Source organism: Tinamus guttatus, unplaced genomic scaffold (assembly GCF_059628265.1).
Source record: "Tinamus guttatus ecotype Peru unplaced genomic scaffold, ASM5962826v1 Tinamus_guttatus_pri_ptg000031l, whole genome shotgun sequence".
Taxonomy (NCBI): Eukaryota; Metazoa; Chordata; class Aves; order Tinamiformes; family Tinamidae; genus Tinamus; species Tinamus guttatus.
The window spans coordinates 479,065-497,540 of NW_028288565.1; the positions used below are offsets into that span (position 1 = coordinate 479,065).

Consider the following 18,476-nt stretch of genomic DNA (forward strand, 5'->3'; position numbering starts at 1 on the left):
TGCCCCAAAGCACCTGGCAGTGGCCCCCTAAGCTCAGTGCCTGCAAACCCCCTCCCACCAGTCCCTCTGCTCTCCACTGTCCCCAGGCAGCTCCACACAGGGCCCACATCCCCAGGGAGGCAGGGCCAGGGTGATTGCCGCACCGCACACAGCCCCACACGGACAGACAGTGCCTCTCCACAGGGACACGGCTTTATTTGCCTCCTGCTGTGCGCTGCTGGCCTCCCCCGGTGCAGAGCTTTGCAGCTACCGCCCGTCGAGCACGGGGCTCCTCGGCGTGCTCCGGCCTAAGGTGAGCTGCAAAGACACCGATGTTGATGGGAGCAGCATGGGCACAAGGCCCCTGATGCCCCACGGTGCCCGGCTGGGGTGTCTTCCCTGATGCACCCCTAGGGCCACGCATCCCCAAGCCCCCTGGCTTTTGGCACCCACAGAACCTCTGGGCGCCTTGCTAGCCAGGCCCCACTGCTGTAGCCACGTGGCTGATGCCTGGAGCAGGCCTGGCATGGGAACATGGCCACCAGGGCACGGGCATGGCCACAGCCCCGACCTGCCCCAGAGCCCGACCTTGAACCCAACCCAGGGCCTCGGCCAGGAGCAGCGCCTCAGCCCCCCGCTGCTGCTCACCCAGGACGTGGACGGCTGCCGCCTGCGGTGCCTGGTGGCTTCCCATGCAGCAGCTCCAAGATGTGCTCAGGAGCTGCTCGAACAGCGCGGGGCAGTCTTGGGCCTGTGAAAACACACAGTGCAGGCAGCAGGAGCTCATCCCCATCTCCAGCAGCCCCCTTTGCTCCCCTCTGCCCAATCGCCTGACCACCCATGGCCAGTACGGGGGCGACCCCATGACGAGGGAGTCATGGGATGGGCAGCCAGCACAGGGACACAGCCCCAGCGCACAGCTCACTCACCAGGTGTCTGCAGACCTCGTCCTGCATCTTGTGCGCGCTCAGCCCAACGCTGATGTTGAGGCGCCTCTGCAGCCTCTTCGACCCCAGAAATGGGGCACACAGGTGCAGGGTCACCTTGCAGGCCTGCAAAAGTGCCCCAGGCCCTGTCATGGGGATGCTCTACACCTGCCTGGGCACTGAGGAAGGAACCTTGCCGGCAGGGCAGCATCACACAGGGCCCGTGGAGACTCCTGCAGCCCCATGCGGAAGGGAACGAGTGCCCCCATGGCTCAGCCAGCTCCACAGGGCTTTCTGTGGGGCGCCTGGGGCTCTTACATTGCACACAGCCGGGGACGGATCACGAAGGTGCAGCACCAGGCTGGGAAAGGCCTCCTCCACCTCCCTGCTGAAAAACGATCTCCTCCCCGACGCAGAGGAGGCCAGGGTGCCATAGAGGCCAAAGGCCGAGCGGCGCAGCTCCTCTTCCTCCTGTGACGAGAAAGACTGTCGGGCAGGCTGCTAGCACACACTGCTCGGCACCGCGCGGCGCTGCCCACAGGGCTGGCAACCGGCGACGGCTGCCCCCTGTCAACAGCAGCCCGCAGGGGACGGCAACCCGCGTGGGCTCCCGCCTGCCCACGGAGAGACAGCGGCTCCACTTACCGCCCCCCAGAGTGCCCGGCAGCTCCTGGCCACCTCTTCAAAGGCAGAGCCCATGGCCCTCGCCTCCAGCCATGCCAGGACCTTCGTCAGAGCCAACAGGCTCTCCACAGCCACCTCGGGTCTGCCCACGTCCTCCATGCCCCCGAGCAGCGCTCTCACCACTATGGCCCAGTGCCTCCGCAGCTGCAGAGCGACACGCACATGAGCTCTTGCCTCTCAGTGCTGCTCCCCGCTGCGGCGCCAGTGGCAGCGCTTTCCAGAGCAAGCCCAGGGGAGAGCCCCGATGCCAGGGCATTGCCTCAGTGCAGCCCTGCACCTGCCTCGGCTCCTCGAGCACTTTCGTGCTCCTCCGCAGCTCGGCTTGTGCACAAAACCCACCAGAGGCTGTCTCACCTTTGTGGGTGTTCCTGTGGCCATGTTCCCCAGACCCCTCAAGGCCATTTGTCTTACGCTGCTGACAGGGTCGCGCGACCTCTCTGCCAGCACCTCCAGGAGGGGAGTCACGATGTTCCTCTCCCTGACCAGCTGGTCCTTCATGAGCTGCAATCAAGACACGTGAGCACTAGCATGGAGCAGCCCTCACCTGGGTGAGACGCAGGAAGCCCTGCGAGCCCCCTCGCCCCGCGGCTGCCTCACCTCGGCACAGAACGCAGTGGCTGTGAGCCGCAGGTTCGCCGAGCGGGAACGCAGCCAGTGGAAGAGCCGCTGCACCAGGCGCTGCGGGACCTGCTCCGCGCGCAGCAGCACACTGCGCACAGAGCACAACAGCCTTGTAGCACGTGCTCACACAGCATGGCCCCCCGGCACTGCTCCCAGCTGCGCCCACCCCGGTGCAGACGCCGCTTGCACTGGAGCAGAGCTCGGGGCAGGCCCCAGCTCCCAGCAGCCCTTCCTCTAGCACGGCCCCCACCAGGGGCTCTCACCTTGCCAGGAGACACACGCCGGCCGTGTGAGCCTGGGGCGCTGCCAAGGACGCCCACGCTCCCTGCTCCCGCAGCAGCCGCAGCCACCGGTGCTCCAGGCTCTTGGCCAGCACCAGCTCCAGGGCCTCCACAAACAGGCTGCAGGGAGAAGCCAAAGAAAGTTCCAGGCACAGCACTTTGTGGGAAGCTGCTCTTTAGCACAACCCCACGATGGATCCCAGCAGCAACACCCAGCTGAGTTGCAGAAACAGCCCAATGCCCAGTGCGCTGCCCTACAGAGCCCAGTCCCACCTACCACGGAGGCAGCCCAGCACCAGGGTAATAGGCAGGTGGCTCCTGCATAGCCATGGGCCGCACATGCAGATTCTGCCCCTGCCCCTGCTGCTCCTCACCTGCCCGGTGGGTCACTCCTACTCAGCTCTCTGAGGGACAGGTCCATGTCCTCCCCCAGTGTCTCGCTGAGCTGCTCCAGGAGGCTTGGAAGCAGCCAGGGAAGCAGGCGCTGAACCAGGGTGTCACTCCTCACTGCTGACACCACCTCACAGAGGGCGCGAGTGATCTACAGAGAAATTTAACCAAGAACCACCTGGTAAAACAAGGCACTTGCCCATGGACCACGTCCCCCTGACAGCCCAGGGGCTTTTACTCTCTCTAGTTCTCACTGCAGGGAGAGCCTTTCAGCCTGGCAGCCGCAAGCTGTCCCAGCATCCCACACTGCTATCACACCAGCTCAGCACCCCACAACGCTCCACGAGCCCTCACAAAGGGCAGGAATCCCGCTGGCACGCAAGCACTGCTTGGAAAGCACGTGCAAAGCGGCATGGCCGCCGAGGCTGCTGGACGTACCATGCGAGGCTCCAGGGCAGCCTGGCTGCTGCCCAGCTCCCCAGTGCAGCGGTTGATCCCGTTGCTCTTTCCCGCTGCCCCCAACTTTTGTGTTAAGTGGACCAGGATTGGACAGCCCATGGCGCTTCTCCCCAGGCTCCTCCACACCTCTGCTGTGTTGCTGCAAAGGAACACATGCCAGCACGTGAGCCCACATCCCCGGCTACCCAAGGTACCCCAGGATAAGCCATACACGCTCCATGTGTGCATGGGGACTGCCGGTGCCCAGGTCCCAACAGGGACACGAGCTGCAGCGCTCAGCCTCGCGCGGGGCAAAAGCACTGGCTGCCGAGAGGGCCGCCCACGCAGGCAAGCCCCGCGGCTGGCTCTCACGGCAGCGGGAAGGGTGGCTGCACAGACCTGTCCATGGGCAGCGGTGTCTGCAGGAGGCTGCCCAGCACCGGCTCTTGGTGAGAGCGGCACAGCTGGACCATGGCCCGCAGCACCACGCGCCGGGGAGTGCTCAGCTGGGTACTCTGCAGGCACGTGCACAGGATGGACACCAGCTCGGGCACCTGAAAGGAGGTGGGCGAGAAAGAAAGGCTCGGTGTGTCCTTTCCCCATTGTGCCTCAGGGCCAACACACTACTGCAGAGAACAGCCAAAGGCATCCTAAAAAATGCCTCCCTCACCTCCTCCTGGAGTATGTTGCCAACACAATCCCCCAGGAAGGTCAGTGTCCACTGACCCGCAGCCTGCATGCACATGGGCCTGGAGCACAGCAGGCTCTCCGTGATGCTGCTCACGAAGCCTGTGGCCTGGCCTTGTGGGAAATATTTGCACACAAGCTGGGGAGAAATCAGAAACACAAGCGAGCGTGTCACAGGAGTTGCTCAGATGCAAAACATGTGTCCTGCAAGCAGCACTCCCACACACACGTGCACACAAACATATTATGGCCCCACTCGTGCTTTTTGAGGGCCAGGTACCTTGGCAATGTTGGTGGAGGTTGCCAGCACAGACCCAGAGGTGACAGCGCTGAGCCTCTCAGACAGAGACGTGACCTGGGTCCACGGTGCCACGTCCATCTTTTCATCTGGAACTATCAGAAAGGGGAGTGACGTTGATGGGGAGCTATCAGAAAGGGCAGTGATGTTCATGGGGAGCCGACTCCCGGATCCCTGGGCACTGAGCAAGGACATGGGGGAGGCCTGCAAAGGCCACGCAAAGCCAGGGTCCCCCAAGGCAACACAGTGGCTTTGCAAGCTGGACAAGGTGCTACGGCACAGGGGAACAGGGCCTGGTGCTGGGCTCCTTCCCGCAGGGAGCAGCAGGGGCAGCCCTGCCTATTCCTCTCACCAACTCTCTGGAGAAGGAGGCAGAGGCAGGTCGCTGCCCGCTGACGGGATGCGGCTGACTCTTCACATGTCAGAGGCCCCAGCAGTCCCACCAAGGAGCCAAACTCTTGGCAGGCACCACCTCGCTGCGGGAGCAAGACACAGGCACGAATGTCACCGACATCGCCACGGCCGCTGGCCCTCTCCCGACTGCAGCGCCCCGAGCACTGGCGGAGCCGGGTGGGAACAAGGGGCCACCCCGCAGCCCTGGAATACCCAGAACCCGCCGCCCGCCCACGCAGAGCTCCCGGCACAGGGTCCCCGCTCACCCTCTGCTCGTGCCTCTCTTTGCAGGTGCCCAGCACCTGCACACACACTTCCAGTGCTCCGTCCCGCTCACACAGGTGGGCCGAGGTGAGCCAGCGCCGCAGGACCTGCCACGACAGCGCCTGTCTCACCATGGCCTGAATTTTGCCCTACACCCCTCCGCAGGGACCCTGCTGCTTTTGTGGCCCTGCTTTCTCCGGGCACCGCGTGAGGAGCCCTTGCCGGGGCCACCTTCCCACTCCAGGCTCTCGCCATGGGCAGCCTTCATTTGTGCATCAGCCCTTGCTCACAGCCGCACAAGTGGGAGAAGCTCTGCTCATCTAGGGGACTGCAGGACACTGCAAGCTGCCTGCAAGAACGTTGCTGCAGACGGGAAAAGCATGGATGCAAACCTAGGGTGAGGGGGCCTGAAGCTAGGACCATTTCACTTCCCACTGATGTGCACGGATAGCACCGAGTTAGAGAAGAGCTCCCCTCCACGGACCAGGCCCGCAGGTGTGATTCCCGCAGCTCTGCCGTGTTCTGGCAGCAACAACGCCTTCCTTGCTGCCCCAGGGCACTCACCTGCACCACGTCCCCCAGGCAGATGGGGACCGGCTCTGCCTGCTGGAGGGCTGCCATGAGCTGTGCCAGGGCTCGCAGGGATGGGGCCTGTCACCAGAAAGCAGAGGAGAGGCCATGTACCCCACAAAGACGCCACAGCAGCCAGTGGGATTCCCATTCCCAGCGTGGGGTGCCTGGTGCTGGCTCCCCGCTCAGGGGTGACCCAGCAGGCCAGCACCTACCGCTGTGCGTGAAGCCGCCACCATCGTCTCCCCTCTCACATGCAGCTGTTCCGGGCAGGGAAGGCACAGGATGGCCTGGCAGCATTGAGCCAGGAGGCTGCACTTTTCCCTCCTGCTCAGACAGGGTGTCAGCTTGCTGAAAGGAGAGAAGGGCAGAGAACATAGAGAGGGGCCTTACTAGCACTCCCCAGAGTGAGGCAGAGGACAACTGCCTTTGGTCCAATCCACAACCCAAACCCAGTGCCCGCAGCCCCAGCCAGACCAGCCAGCGGTGCTGGAACACACACTGGCATCCACAGTGCCAGGAACAGACCCTACCTCAACTGCTCCATGGCCATGAGGGCCCGGGGCTGCACCGGGGACTCCCGCGGCTCCTCCTGAATCACCTCCTGCAAGGCACAGACAGACAGGCACAGGGTGGGCAGGGGTCAGGAGAGCGGGAGGGAGCTCCTGCCAGGCCGAGCCACGGGCTGAGCTGCCGAGCCCACAGACACCAGCCCTGTCACCCCCTCATGACTCCCACAGAGGCTCTACAGGAAAAGGCAGCAGCTCTGCAGTGCCGGGACGCACTCTGCTCCCCCACTGCAGCCCCAGCGCCAGCCCCTATGCGCCCTGCCCGCTGGGGATGCAGCTCGTGGCCGTCAGGAGCTTGCATACCACCCTGCAAGAGCATCGCGCTCCTGTGCAAACCCACCCCATGGCACAGCCCTTGGCTCCCCTGCACTGCACTCACCACCAGGGTCTGCAGCAGCTCCCGCTTGCAGCAGAGCTCAAACCTGGGGCTGCCGCCTGCAGCCTGCAGGGCAAGGCTGATCTCCGTGATGCTCTGCACCAGGGAGAGCCTCAGCTGCGCGTCCTGATGCCAGGGGAGACAAAGAGGCTTTCAGCCAGGGCCCCAGGGTGGGAAGGGCAGCGGGGCTGGGGCTAATCTGCCTCTAAGAGCAGCGCAGGGAGGACATGGTGCCCTCTGGGGGCCCTGCAGCACCCTGGGTACCTGCCCCCCAACACGGAAACGTCCCCTCCCTCTCCCTTGCTGGCAAGGAGCCTCCCATGGGAGGGGAAGCTGCTGCTCCAGGTGCTGCCTGGGAAGAGCCCGTGCATCGCGGACACGGGCAGCAGGCTGAGCAGCGCTCGCCTGGCTGCAGCGGCAGAGGTGCGTGACGGGAGGAGCAGGAGGGGCTGCAGCTGGCAGCACCCACACGCCTCTGCCCCACGCTGCGAGCTCCCACCTGGCAGCCCTCTCTGTAGAGCCCCAGCATGTTGCCCACGATGTCTCTCTCAACGTGGGCCAGCAGCTGCTCCCTGGGGGCGCGCAGCGACATCCGCCCGTAGGTGACCATGAGTGCGGCGCGAGCAGCGCGTGTCCTCACCGTGTCGCCCTGCCGGGGGATCACCAGAGAAGCACCGAGATGTCAGCCCGCTGCCCGGCTCTGCCCCGAGACTTCGTGTGCTCCTAAGGCAGGAGCTGCCCCTGCCCCAACAGCGGCACCTCCCAGCAGGGGCACCCTGGGCCCTTTACCTTCTGGGTTTTCAAAGTTCCCAGGAACTCCTTCACGCAGGCCAAGGCAAGCGAGAAGTGGCTCTCGGCGCAGCGCGACACAACTGAGACCATTCCCTGCAAGGCAGCAGAAACAGGGAGTTGCTCCCAGCCCAGCACCCAGCCGTGACCAGCTCCAGAGGTCAGGCAGGACCCTTCCCCGGGGAAAGGGACACAAACAGGACACCAGCTGTGCTGGAGCAGGGTCACACAGACCCCCTGCACCCCAGGCACACGCAGGAGACACCCTGCCGCACAGCAGGGCAGTGCAAGGAGCCCTCACCTGCGCCTCCCACAGCTCCAGGAAGTTGGCTGCTTGCAGGTGCTTCAGGGTCTGCTCTCGCACGTGGCGCAGACACCCGCAAGCTGCCAGGGCCGTGCCGAGAGCCTTGTACAGGAACCTCTGCAAGAGGAGAGGCCAGGCCCCAGCTGCAGGGACAGCCCTGCCCGGCGGGACAGGGCCAGGCCGCAGCGATGCCACCGTGCCGAGAGCCGCCCAGGCGCCGGCGGCAGCAGCCCCAACTGCACGCGCTGGCCAGCCCGGCACAGCCACCAGCCCGGCGCGGAGGGGAGAGCAAGCGCCTTCCTGGGCAGTGAGAGCAGCAGGGACAGGAGCCCGCCGGGTAGAGCAGCGCCGCCAGCCTGTGCGTGGGCCTCGGCCTCCCAGGGCTCTGCTGGTGCCGCAGCCCTCAGGGTGCCCCAGCAGCGACAGCGACACCGCGCAGGAACAAACCTTCTCCCAGGACAGGCGGGGAGAGCTGCCCAGCTGCTGGCTCAGCTCCTGGCTCAGGCCCACGATCCAGGCGTCGCTCCCGATGGCTTCCAGCGACGTTTGCAGGAACTAGGGCAGAGGGGGACATGAAGCAAACACCCCCTGCCCTTGCCTGGGCCTTTTTGCACATCTAATGGGCAGAGCTCCCTAACCAGCCCTCTAAAATCTGCCTCTGTCTCTCCCCCAACACGACGCTTGAGCCCGGGGAATTGGCAGGAGCTTGTGCTGCTCAGTGTCCAAAAAGGGAGCCCCCAGGTTCCTCCCAACACTCTTCCACACCCTGGGCGCCCGATCCAGCTGTGGCCCCCACACACATGCTGTACCTTCAGCACAAGGCTCTCCCACTCGGCCACATCCAGGGAGCTGGCGGTTGTTCCTGCAAAGCCCAAGGAGGCAGACCCTGTGCTCTCAGCGCCCTGAGCCCCCAGCAGAGCCCCAGGGTCTCCTTTGCAATCCAACAGCCCAAAGGCTCAGCCCAGGGGGCTGACGAGCATCCCTAAACCTGGCACCATTCCCCAGTGCCAAGCTGGGAGCTGACGGCGTTTTGCTGCGTCCTCTGCCGCCAGCCTGTCCCTGGCAGTGACACTTTACCTGCCAGGTGCTGCAGCAGCAGGGGGATCTCTGCAGCCCAGCTCATTCCCACGGCTCTGTGGATCATGCCGGGGAGCACCTGCAGCAGCTGCAGGGCCGCAGCGCCACGGCCACCGCCCGCATGCGGAGCCACCGCCGCCGTCACCTAGCAGAGCGCGAGAGAGACGGGGGGCTCGCACCCACCTCGGAAGCCGCGGCTGCGCCGCAGGCAGCCAGGCAGGCAGGCAGGCAGGGAGCCCCAGGCACCTCTCGCACACTCCTGCCTCCTCCTGAGGTGCCTGCACCGGCCTCGGCACCATCTCTCCCACCCTCTGCCCAGCCACGAAAGCTCCTTCCCCGCTCCTCGAACTCACCAGCAGGCGAGCCAGCAGTGCCTGGGGAGCCGGCAGAGCCGCTGTGGGCACAAAGGAAGGCAGCGTGAGATTCCCAGCCCCTCTGGGCCCTGCCCGTGCCGCTTCCCGTGCTGCCACGCAGGGCTAAAGGGCACCCTGGCCACAGCGCCTGCACAGCAGCACTGCTGGGTTCCTGGCGCTGTGCACACAGGGACAAGGACAGCCCTGGTATGTCAGGAACCAGCCCCAGGGCCCCAGAGAGCTGCGAGCAGCAGTGCCCAGTGCCTCCGCCAGGAAGGGCCGCATGGAAAGAGCCCTCACGCCTGGCAGCAGACACTGCTCTGCCCTCTGCAGCCCCGCGCCTCCCGCAAGGGCCTGGTAGGGCTGCAGGGACACGCGCTGTCCAGCGCCACCAGCCCGGCACTGCTGCCCGGCACCTGCTGCTCCCCACCTTGCTCCTCAGGCTCCAGGGCCTCGGGCTCCCTGCGCTCAGTCTCCCGGTGCTTCTCGGCCAGGGCGCGCAGGCAGCGGCACAGTGGCACAAGCAAGCCCGTGTACTGCACTGGCACCACGTAGTGCAGCAGCTTCGGCCACAGGAGCTGCGGGTAAGAACCAGGCCATTTGGCACGAGGGCATTCCTGCCTCTCCGTCCCAGTCCCTGCGTCATTTCCATGTCTCCAGCCCTGGCCTGGGCCCTTGGCCTCACTCCTTCACGAGCTCAGGAGCTCTGCTCCTGCTCTGCCCTCCTCCTCTCCCTCCTGCCCCTCTCCCTGCCGCGCTTCGCACCCCTTTCCCTCTCCCTCGCTCTGGCTGCCTGCTGAGAGTGGCTGGCACACCTCTGCCCCCGGGGCAGCTCCCTTCCCTGTGGCAAAGGGATGCGGGAGCCACTCGGCCTCGCCAGCCCCTCCCAAGGCCTCTATGGGCTACGGGACACAGCCAAGGCGCGTGCCCAGCGGTGCTCATGCACTGCAGCACGCACAGGATGAGCGAGTCTGGCCACACAGAGCTCACACCCAGCTCTCCCTGATTGCTTTCATGTCTAAGGTGGGCGTCCCGGTGCACATGGCGAGAACAACTCACTTGGGCTACCGCTCTGTTGGAGACATCCATCGTGCTGACCATGTGCCAGCACAGGCGCCGAATGGCCCGTTCTTCATGTGCTTCCACAGCACAAAGATTCCCTGTAGCCTGCGGGATAGGGGGGCAAATATTTGTCACTGCCCCTTCCCAGGCCCCACGGTGCCTGGCAATGGGGATGCCCCCCACCACAGCACCAGTACTGGCAGCCCGGCTGCGCTGGGCTCCACTCCTTCAGGGAGACCCATGGCAGTGCGGCACAGCCACGAGGTGCAGCCGTGGCGCTGTGCTCTGCCTTACCAGCCTGCCCGAGGCACGGCAGAACTCGCTGAAGAGATGCCCCACCACGTCCCACGACGAGCAGCCCAGGCCGCTGGAGCGCAGCAGCTCCCCGATGAAGTGCAGGACGGCCATCCTCACCTGCAGACAGGGCAGGCTGCCGTCACGAGCCGGCCCCAAGCCCCAGGGGAGCTGCCTGCGCTGCGCTGCAGCCCCTCTGCCCAGGCCGGGCTGAGGAGGCGACAACAGCAGCCCTTGCTCTGCTGCTGCTGCTGCCACCAGCCTCCTGCCCCAGAGCCTGCCTCCGCCTATGGCAAAGGCCTGGCCAGGCTCTGCCTTGGAACAGCCCTGCTCTGGCCTGCAATGGCCCTGTCCAGACCAGCTCACCTGGCACATGGGGTCGTGGCACACGGACTCGGCGAGTTTGACAAACAGGGCCAAGTTCTCCCGCACGGCAGGCACTGCAAGAGACACGGAGAGGCGGTGCTGAAGCCAAGTCCCCGTTTCCGCAGGGATTTCACACAGCTCCATGGCTTCCCACACACAAGCAGGGCAGAAAAGGGGTGCCAGCCTGTGCCTCAGAGGAAGCAGCACATTCCCAAGGGGATGCTGATCTTTTTGTTGCCTGGCCTACTGACCATCAGAGCGGACCAGAGCTTGCAGCACTCCCACAGCTGCTACACGATCGGCCTTGCTCCCGTTCCTCAGTTTGAAATAAAGGAAGACGATTGTCTCCTCGGGGCAGATTTGGGCTGTGGGGAAGAAAGAAATCCTGCTGGTCAGGAGAGCCCAGCGTCTTCCCACGTGAGCAGCTTTGCGAGAGCTGCGGCGACGCAGCAGTGCGGCCCCGGCTCTCCTCTCCTTACCCTGCAGCACCATGCAGCGGCACAGCTCTGCCCTGTGCCCGGGCTGGGGTGGATCGATCTCGTCACAGAGCTGTGGGAACAAAGTGTCTTTCAGAGCAGGTTGCATTGGTAGAGAGGGGGACAGAAAGGAAACCTCTCACGGGCATCTCCGGGCACAGAGCCACGCGCCAAGCGCAGCGCCCTGGGCACACGCAGGGCTGGGCAGCAGCCGAGGCTGCCCAGGAGCCCCAGGCCAGGGAGGCACCGCCAGGCCTTACCTGCTCGTGCACAGCAGCCCTGACGGCCTGCAGGTGGGCCCGTGGCCCGCGGCTCTGAATGCCAGCCACAGCTGCCAGGAAACGGCCCAGGCTCTGCAAGGGAGCGCGGCAGGGAGAGGGCAGCAGTTACCGCGAGCCCCCAGGAAGGCAGAAACAGGCATCGCTGGGAAAACCACGGCCTGAACGCACTCACAGAGCTCTTCACACACCCGCAGCCCTGGGAGGCACCGCAGGGTCCCCTGTGGAGCCACGTGCCCCAGCCACTCAACGCGCCCTCCCAGCCCTTCTGCCCTGCTGCTTTCTGCCAGCAGGAGCCCGGGAAGCCGCAGGGCCCCGTTCCCTCTTCCTATCTCCAAGGGACTCAGCTCCTGCTGGTGCCCTGCAACCCCCCGACACCTCATTGCTCCCCTGCAGGCCCCGGCCGCGCCGTGCCCCGCACAGTGCCTCACCATGGTCACACCAAGGGGCTCTCGGACCTCTCGGTATTGGTGCAGCAGCCAGAGCAGCTGCTCCCAGGCGCGCTGGCGGTACTGCTCCGCGTGCAGCAGGACGGCCATCATGGCACCCACTGCCCTGAGCACGGCCTGCTTGGCCTGCCGAGGGAAAGCAAGATGCCGCCACATGCAGGGATGAGGCTCTCTCCAGCACCCGCCTCCCCGCGAGACACCCAGCCTGCACTTCCCGCACAGGGCTCTCCTTTTCCTCTCAGTCCCGGCAAGAAGGCCTCGCTCGCCGGCACAGGGAGCGTTTCCTCCCACCACCCCCACCTGCCCTGCTAGAAGGCCCCAGCATTCGCCTCTTGCCTGCCCCAAGTGCTTGGCCCAGGGCTGCTGCACGGATGTCCCCTCCTGCCTGTCAGCACCACTCACGTCGGCGCTCCCTGAAGGCTCCCGGCTCGGGATGCTTTCCAACCAGCCTGCTCCCTCCAAGCCCTCACCCGGCCCCGTGCACAGCCCCGCTGGCCCCTGCGGACGTCCCCGTGGCTGCCCATGGCTGCGAGGGCAGCAAGGCTCACCTCTTCATCCTTGCACCGCTGCCAGTGTCTGCCCACGTAGCAGAAGAGCGGGTAAACCGGGGCACAGAGCTGGGCGGCCTCCAGGCGAGGGAAGACCTGTTTGTCCCACTCATGCAGGTACCCGGCTATCCCGCTGCACCACTGCTCCAGAACTGCAGCACAGGAAGGGAAACAGGATCGCCTCAAAACCTCTGACCAGCACCACACATTGCAGTGGCCCCCAGGCCTCCTTCCACCCACTATGGCCTTGCAAGGGTGGCACGGAGATCTGGCTTCAGAGACACCCTGCGCCATAGCACGAGACGGCCATGTGGAAACGCTGCCTTGCTTCTCCCTTCTTCCACTCCCGCACACCTTCTCCTCCCCAAGGCTTAGCTCCCCTCCAACACTGCCCGCTGCAGCCCCAGCCTCTTCCTGCCCCCAGCGTTTGCCCCTCAGTGCAAGCTTCACAGTTTTGGTCCTTTTTGCCTGGGCTCTGCCTTTAAGCCCACAAACAGCAAAGCAGGCTGTGCTCAATGAAAGGGAAGGGAAGGGAACAGGGGAGCCCAGGCTGGGCAGAGCGTGGCCAAAGGCAGCTGAACCGGGAGGCACGCGTGGCAGCAAAGGCCGGGCAGGGAGCCAGGAGCTCCTCCGGCCAGCGGCACCCAGTGCCGTCGGCTCCGGCCGCAGAGCCGCTGGTGGCAGCGCCGCAGCACCGACACTCACCGTCGCAGACGAGACGAAGCGTGCAGCCGCTCCCCGCCGTGCTCAGCACGTGCTGCAGGGCCGACAGCGTGCTCCCCGCAAACGGCACGCACTGCAGGGCTGCAGAGAGAGCAGCGTGTGGGCAGCCCTGGCCACCCAGAGCCGCGGCGGCCAACGGGCTCCATCTCCCGGCACCGCTGCCAGGACAGCACTGGGCCAGGGGGAGAGCCCGCTGCAGGGAGGCTCCTGCCAGGCCACTTGTGTGCCAACCACCTTCCTCGAGGGGCACGGGGAGTGGGGAAGCCCTAAACTGGGGAGGACAGCGTGGGGCACAGCCTGGTGTGTTGGCTCTTTGCTGGTTTCCCTCTGGTGCAGCCCTGGGTCTTTGGGGCAGGGCTAGGGGTCCGTTCTCCTGCTTGGCACCCGCTGGCACCCAGCTGGGGGGCCCTACCATAGCGGGCAGCCACGTTGCGCAGCGTGATGAGGACGAACTCCTCCGACATCTCCTGCAGGGTTTGCAGGTGGCCCTGCAGCGCCGACACCACATCTCGCAGATGGCTGCGGGCCAGCGCCACCAGGACGTCGCTAGCGGCCGTCCTCACAGCAAGCGGCGCACCCTGGAAGAAGCATTTTGCATGTGGCAGGAGCGGGACTGACCCTCTGCCAGGGCTCGGCCTCCAGGCAGGACACACAGGCGCTAGCAGGGCTCCTGCTACGCCTTGCGCACACACAGCCCCACAGCTCCTCTTTGCACATCCCCTGACCCCACACCGCAACGTGTCGCGAAGCTCCTGCACGGGACGGCCGGGACAGGGGCCAGCACCTGAGGTCACTCTCAGAGAGAACGAGCTCACCTGCGCCGCTCGCAGGTCCTTCAATGCCACCGCTATGGCTCTGTCCACAACAGAGCTCTGCAGGTGGCTCTCCTCGCCCCATAAGACGCCCTCCAGCTCGCGGTAGGTCTCCTCCGCTCTGCCATCCTGGGGGCACAGAGACACAGCAGCCATGGGACGTGCTGCCCCACACACAGCAGCTCGGCCACGCCGATGCCAGGGAGCAGCTGCTGGCACTGCTCAGTCCACACAGCATTGTCCACACAGCATCCACGTTTTGGAACGAGGTGCAGCCCGAGGGGAGAGGCAGCATTGCAGGAGATCAGTCTGCGGCACCCAGGGAAGTCAGGGTGCTGCAGGGAGCCCTCGAACCCCACGGAGCCCATCAAGACACTCCTGCTCACCTCGGCGTCTTGCAGGCGGTCCAACAGCGAGGTCACGATGGCGGCAAAGGTAGTAATGGCCACAGGAACAGAGCCGGCCACACTCCCGCCATCCTCACCGCGTGCAGGTCTCGACCGGGCACCTGCACAAGTGAAGCAACCTGGAAGGAAAGCAGCGCCGGCTTTGTGTCACTCCAGCAGCCGTAGGGACAGAGCCCAGCTCAGGGCAAGAGCCTGCACAGCTGGAGCACGGGGCGACAGGAGAGGCTGCTGGTGCCAGCCCTGCTCAGGCTGGGGAAGAGGAGGCTGCGGCAGCTCGGGGCCGGCCCCAAGGGCTCAGGCACGCTCTGCCCAAGCCTGGAACGTGGGCGCTGGCAGGTTCCATCGCCCCCGTGAGACGCTGAGCGCGGGGACGCCCCCACCTCGGAGCGCTCGCAGCACCCCCATCGCGGCACGACTCCCTCTGCGGATGCACTGCTCCAGCAGCACCTCCTCCCACGGGAATCACAAGCCACTGACGCAGCAGCAGTGCCGGGAGGGACAGGTCACCCGCGGGGACCACTGTGACCTGTGGGGACCGCTGTGACGCCTCACAGAGGGCTGCTGGCAACGTGGGCATGGGTAGGGATGGAGTGACAGACACTGGGGCCTCCTGTTCCCTAAACATGGCACTGCCCCAGGCTCCAGCACTCACAGTTGCTCCTTGGCCCCCAGCCCTTCTGAGTGGTGACTGTCCCTTGCCATTGCACAGGGGCAATCGCTCTAGCAGAAAGAACCCAGGAGCTGCTCAGGCCTCTGCTCACACAAGTCCAGGTCATTCGGCTGCCTGGGAAGCCTCGCGGACACCCAGAACCTGATGGCATCAGGTCACAAGCTGCCAAGCCAGTGACTGCCAATTGCATGCAAAGCCTGGCAAGCAGAAGGAAAAGCGGGGCTGCAAAACATGCAGCATCTCACCTCAGGGACTCAGAGGGGAAAAGACTTGCTGTGGGACCTGTCATAGCAAGAAGGAAGGGGAAAAAGACTGCAGTGTCTTTGACAAGGAGGAATTTGTGTTTGCAGCATTGCTTTTCCCTCGGTTTGCCAGGCTTTGCATGCAATTGCCAGACATGTTCTGCCAATTGACGGGGCAGGAGGCAACGGACAGAACCAGGCATCAATGGAAAGAATGGTCTTATTTCACTGTTAATATTAAGACAATACAGAAATGAAATGGTACATTTAACAAAACATTAACCTTGCTACACACTTGGTTTTAGCAACAGACAAAATAAGCAAGGTAATGACCTACCCATTACTGTATGAGAAAGAGAATAGTGTGATGTGAGGCTGTGATGAGGAGGCCGCTGTCCGGAGGTCAGCCAGGTAGATGCCCAGGAAGAGCAAGAAGTGCAAGAGCTGCAGCTCCCGCGTGACTGCGAATGGCACGAGGAGGAACTCATTCAGGGAGCTGTTGTTGGACATTTGCTGTCCCCAGCATGGGGGACTGACCAAGGAAGAAAAAGATAAGAGACAAGTTAGGATCACACTTTTAAAAGGGAAAGAAAATAAAATATTTCCTGTGTTATTTAAAATCGCACATTGCTTCTCTCTTTGTTGGTAGAGTCTTTGCGTGGTTCCCTTCACCAAAAGAGTCAGGGTGGTAGGGACCTCCAAGAATCAGCTATTCCACACACGCACGTGCACACGCACACCATACAAGCGTAGTCCCCTAGAGCAGGTTGCACACGATTGTGCGCACACCCATTTGCACACAGTTAACAAGCTTTTTTGCTTACGCAAATGAACTTCCTGTGTTTTATTTTGTGCCTACTGCCCCGTGTGCTGTGGTTGGACACCAGTAAAGAACAGTCTGTCCCCATCCTCTTGACACCTGCCCTTGGCTAAGGAGGCCCAATTCTCCCAGCCTTTCCTTGTAAGAAAGATGCTCCAGGACTCTCCACTGGTCTCCCTGCAGCAGTGCAGTGTCTCTCTTGTACTGGGGAGGTCTCAGAACTGGGCACACTGCTCCAGAAGTTGCCTCCCCCGGGCTGTGTAGGGCCACACTGATGGCTGCCGCATCACTGATGGCCCATACTTACCTTGTTGTCCTGCAGGACTCCCAGACCCTTCTCTGCAGAGCTTCTCTCCAGCAGCAGGTCAACTCCCAGGTTGCCCTGGTGCAGGCACTTCTTCGTGCCTCGGGCCAGGAACCAGTACCTTGAGCTTGCACTCAAGAAGGTGCCTGTCCATGGCTGCACAACAATAAATGCCTGCCAGAAGAGGAAAGCTATGGGAGATGCCAGGATGGAGCCCCCAGCAGTTCCTGTGTACAGCGCCCCCTTCCAGACAGGAGCCCTTCTGGCTGTCCCTGACAACCCCTGCCACATTCAACTCAAAGGATTAAAAGGAAGGCACTCTACATAAGTCAACATAAACCGTGAGTTTTCTTGCCATGTATGCAAAGTAGATATAAATATAAAATACTGTACTGAGCAGTTCAAGGTTAAAGAATGATCATGGTCTGTTCTGCTTGGTCTAATGATGTTTCCTCCTGTGCTACCAAGATGCAGGGGACTTCTGTTTTACTTACTTTTAAAGAAGGTGATTCTTCCTTATCCTGCCACATGACTGCAGGGCACTGCACACAGCAACCATTGGGAGTAGCAGCCAAGATGAAGGGAGGCAAGAGCAAGAGCTTGGGGCATCCACTGAGGCAGCTCTGCTGAAAACAAAATGCCCAGGAATCAGCCCTTTGCCACAGGAGCTCAAGGCTGCCTGTCTCGCACCATCTCCCATTCCGAACTGTTTTTGTGCTCCGCATGTGTGAGGACTCTCAGCACTCTTGCAAAGAGCACTGCTCAAGCAAGGGAGACCACTCCAAGAGTGACAAGCCAGAGAAAGTAGGCTGAAGGAAAAGCTGGAAGGTGTTAGGAAAAATCTTCATGTCATTTTCCTTAACAGGGTCCACCTCCAGCTTTCTGCTTTATCCCAAAGATACAACGTGCTTCTGTATAAGATGATCTTCTCAGTATTCCAGCTCTAGGTGGGGGCCTCCTCAGAGGGAAATTCCCAATGGAAATTCCCCTGTATATTTAAAGCCCTGCAGGTTAACTTTCCCATTCTCCACCGATTGGTTGTAGCAATGACTGGCCCATGCCAGGCCATTGCCCACTCCTGACCTTGGTGGGGTGGCCATGGTGCTTCTAGGAGACAGGCCTGACTGCTCTTCTTGCCTTCTCCCCCACAGACTGGCTGCTGCTCACTGAGGCAGGCAGGGCTTGAGGGCCAGTCTCCACCAGGCCCCAGATGCAACCGCAGGGCTTTGAAAAATCTGCTTGTGGGGCTGCTGTGGGCCAAGCAAGCTCCCGTGCCCATGGCAGACAACGAGCCTGCCATATGTTGGCCAAGGAAGATGGTTGACTGAGAGCCATTCTTTCATTTCAGAGCACTTCTGGCTGGTGTATGCACAATCAGCCTTATCTCCCCCTGAGAATGCAGCCATCAGGACTCTTATTAATGATTAATACCTGAGTGGGGGAGGAAATCAGGGAGCTACCCACCAGGATCAGATATGTCACTGGTGGTTAACACCTGAATAGGGCTATGTGTGAACAGTCAGGTTGAGCTGGGGAAGGAGCACACTGGTTGCTCTCTGCCCCGTGACTATAGTCAAGTCATCTTATAGTCACAGAGTGGTGCTACAGTCACCTCTTGGCTCCGTGCCATAAATAGAGTATTGATAATTTTTGCACTTACAGGTCCATGGCAAGTAAACATTTTTAACAAAGTATTGCTATTATGTACAAATTTGTACCTTTTGGGTGGTTGAATTAGGGTTATTTGTTTTGTCATACCCCGCACTTTTATATACAAAATATATGTAATATAGCTTATAGATTATAAGTAATAAACCTAATAGCACTAGAGTTAGTAAAATGAATACAGCATTTCCATCAGTCGTCCTGCACGCTGCTGCAAGAGAAAATAAACTTGTTTCGGGGGGGTGAGGTGGAACAGGTTAACCCATTTAAAATGAAGAAAAATCCATCATGCCCTAATTCTCTGTGTTTTGCACCACTGCTATCAGTAGCTTCCCAGGCAAGTGGGCCACGAGCTTTACTC

At 62.5% G+C, this 18,476-nt stretch overlaps 1 protein-coding gene and 1 pseudogene across 1 annotated transcript; both read right to left on the reverse strand.

Annotated features, from left to right (window-relative positions):
* Positions 1-246: 246 nt before the first annotated feature.
* Positions 247-1,991, reverse strand: LOC148596089 (protein maestro-like). The gene is made up of 6 exons (XM_088530728.1): positions 1,944-1,991; positions 1,551-1,733; positions 1,224-1,376; positions 909-1,031; positions 551-730; positions 247-297 (listed from the first exon to the last, which is right to left on the reverse strand). The coding sequence occupies exons 1-6, from the start codon at positions 1,989-1,991 to the stop codon at positions 247-249; spliced, it is 738 nt and encodes a 245-aa protein (XP_088386854.1).
* Positions 1,992-2,129: 138 nt separating this feature from the next.
* On the reverse strand, positions 2,130-10,469 carry LOC148596090 (maestro heat-like repeat-containing protein family member 2B; annotated as a pseudogene).
* Between the last annotated feature and the right edge of the window lie 8,007 nt (positions 10,470-18,476).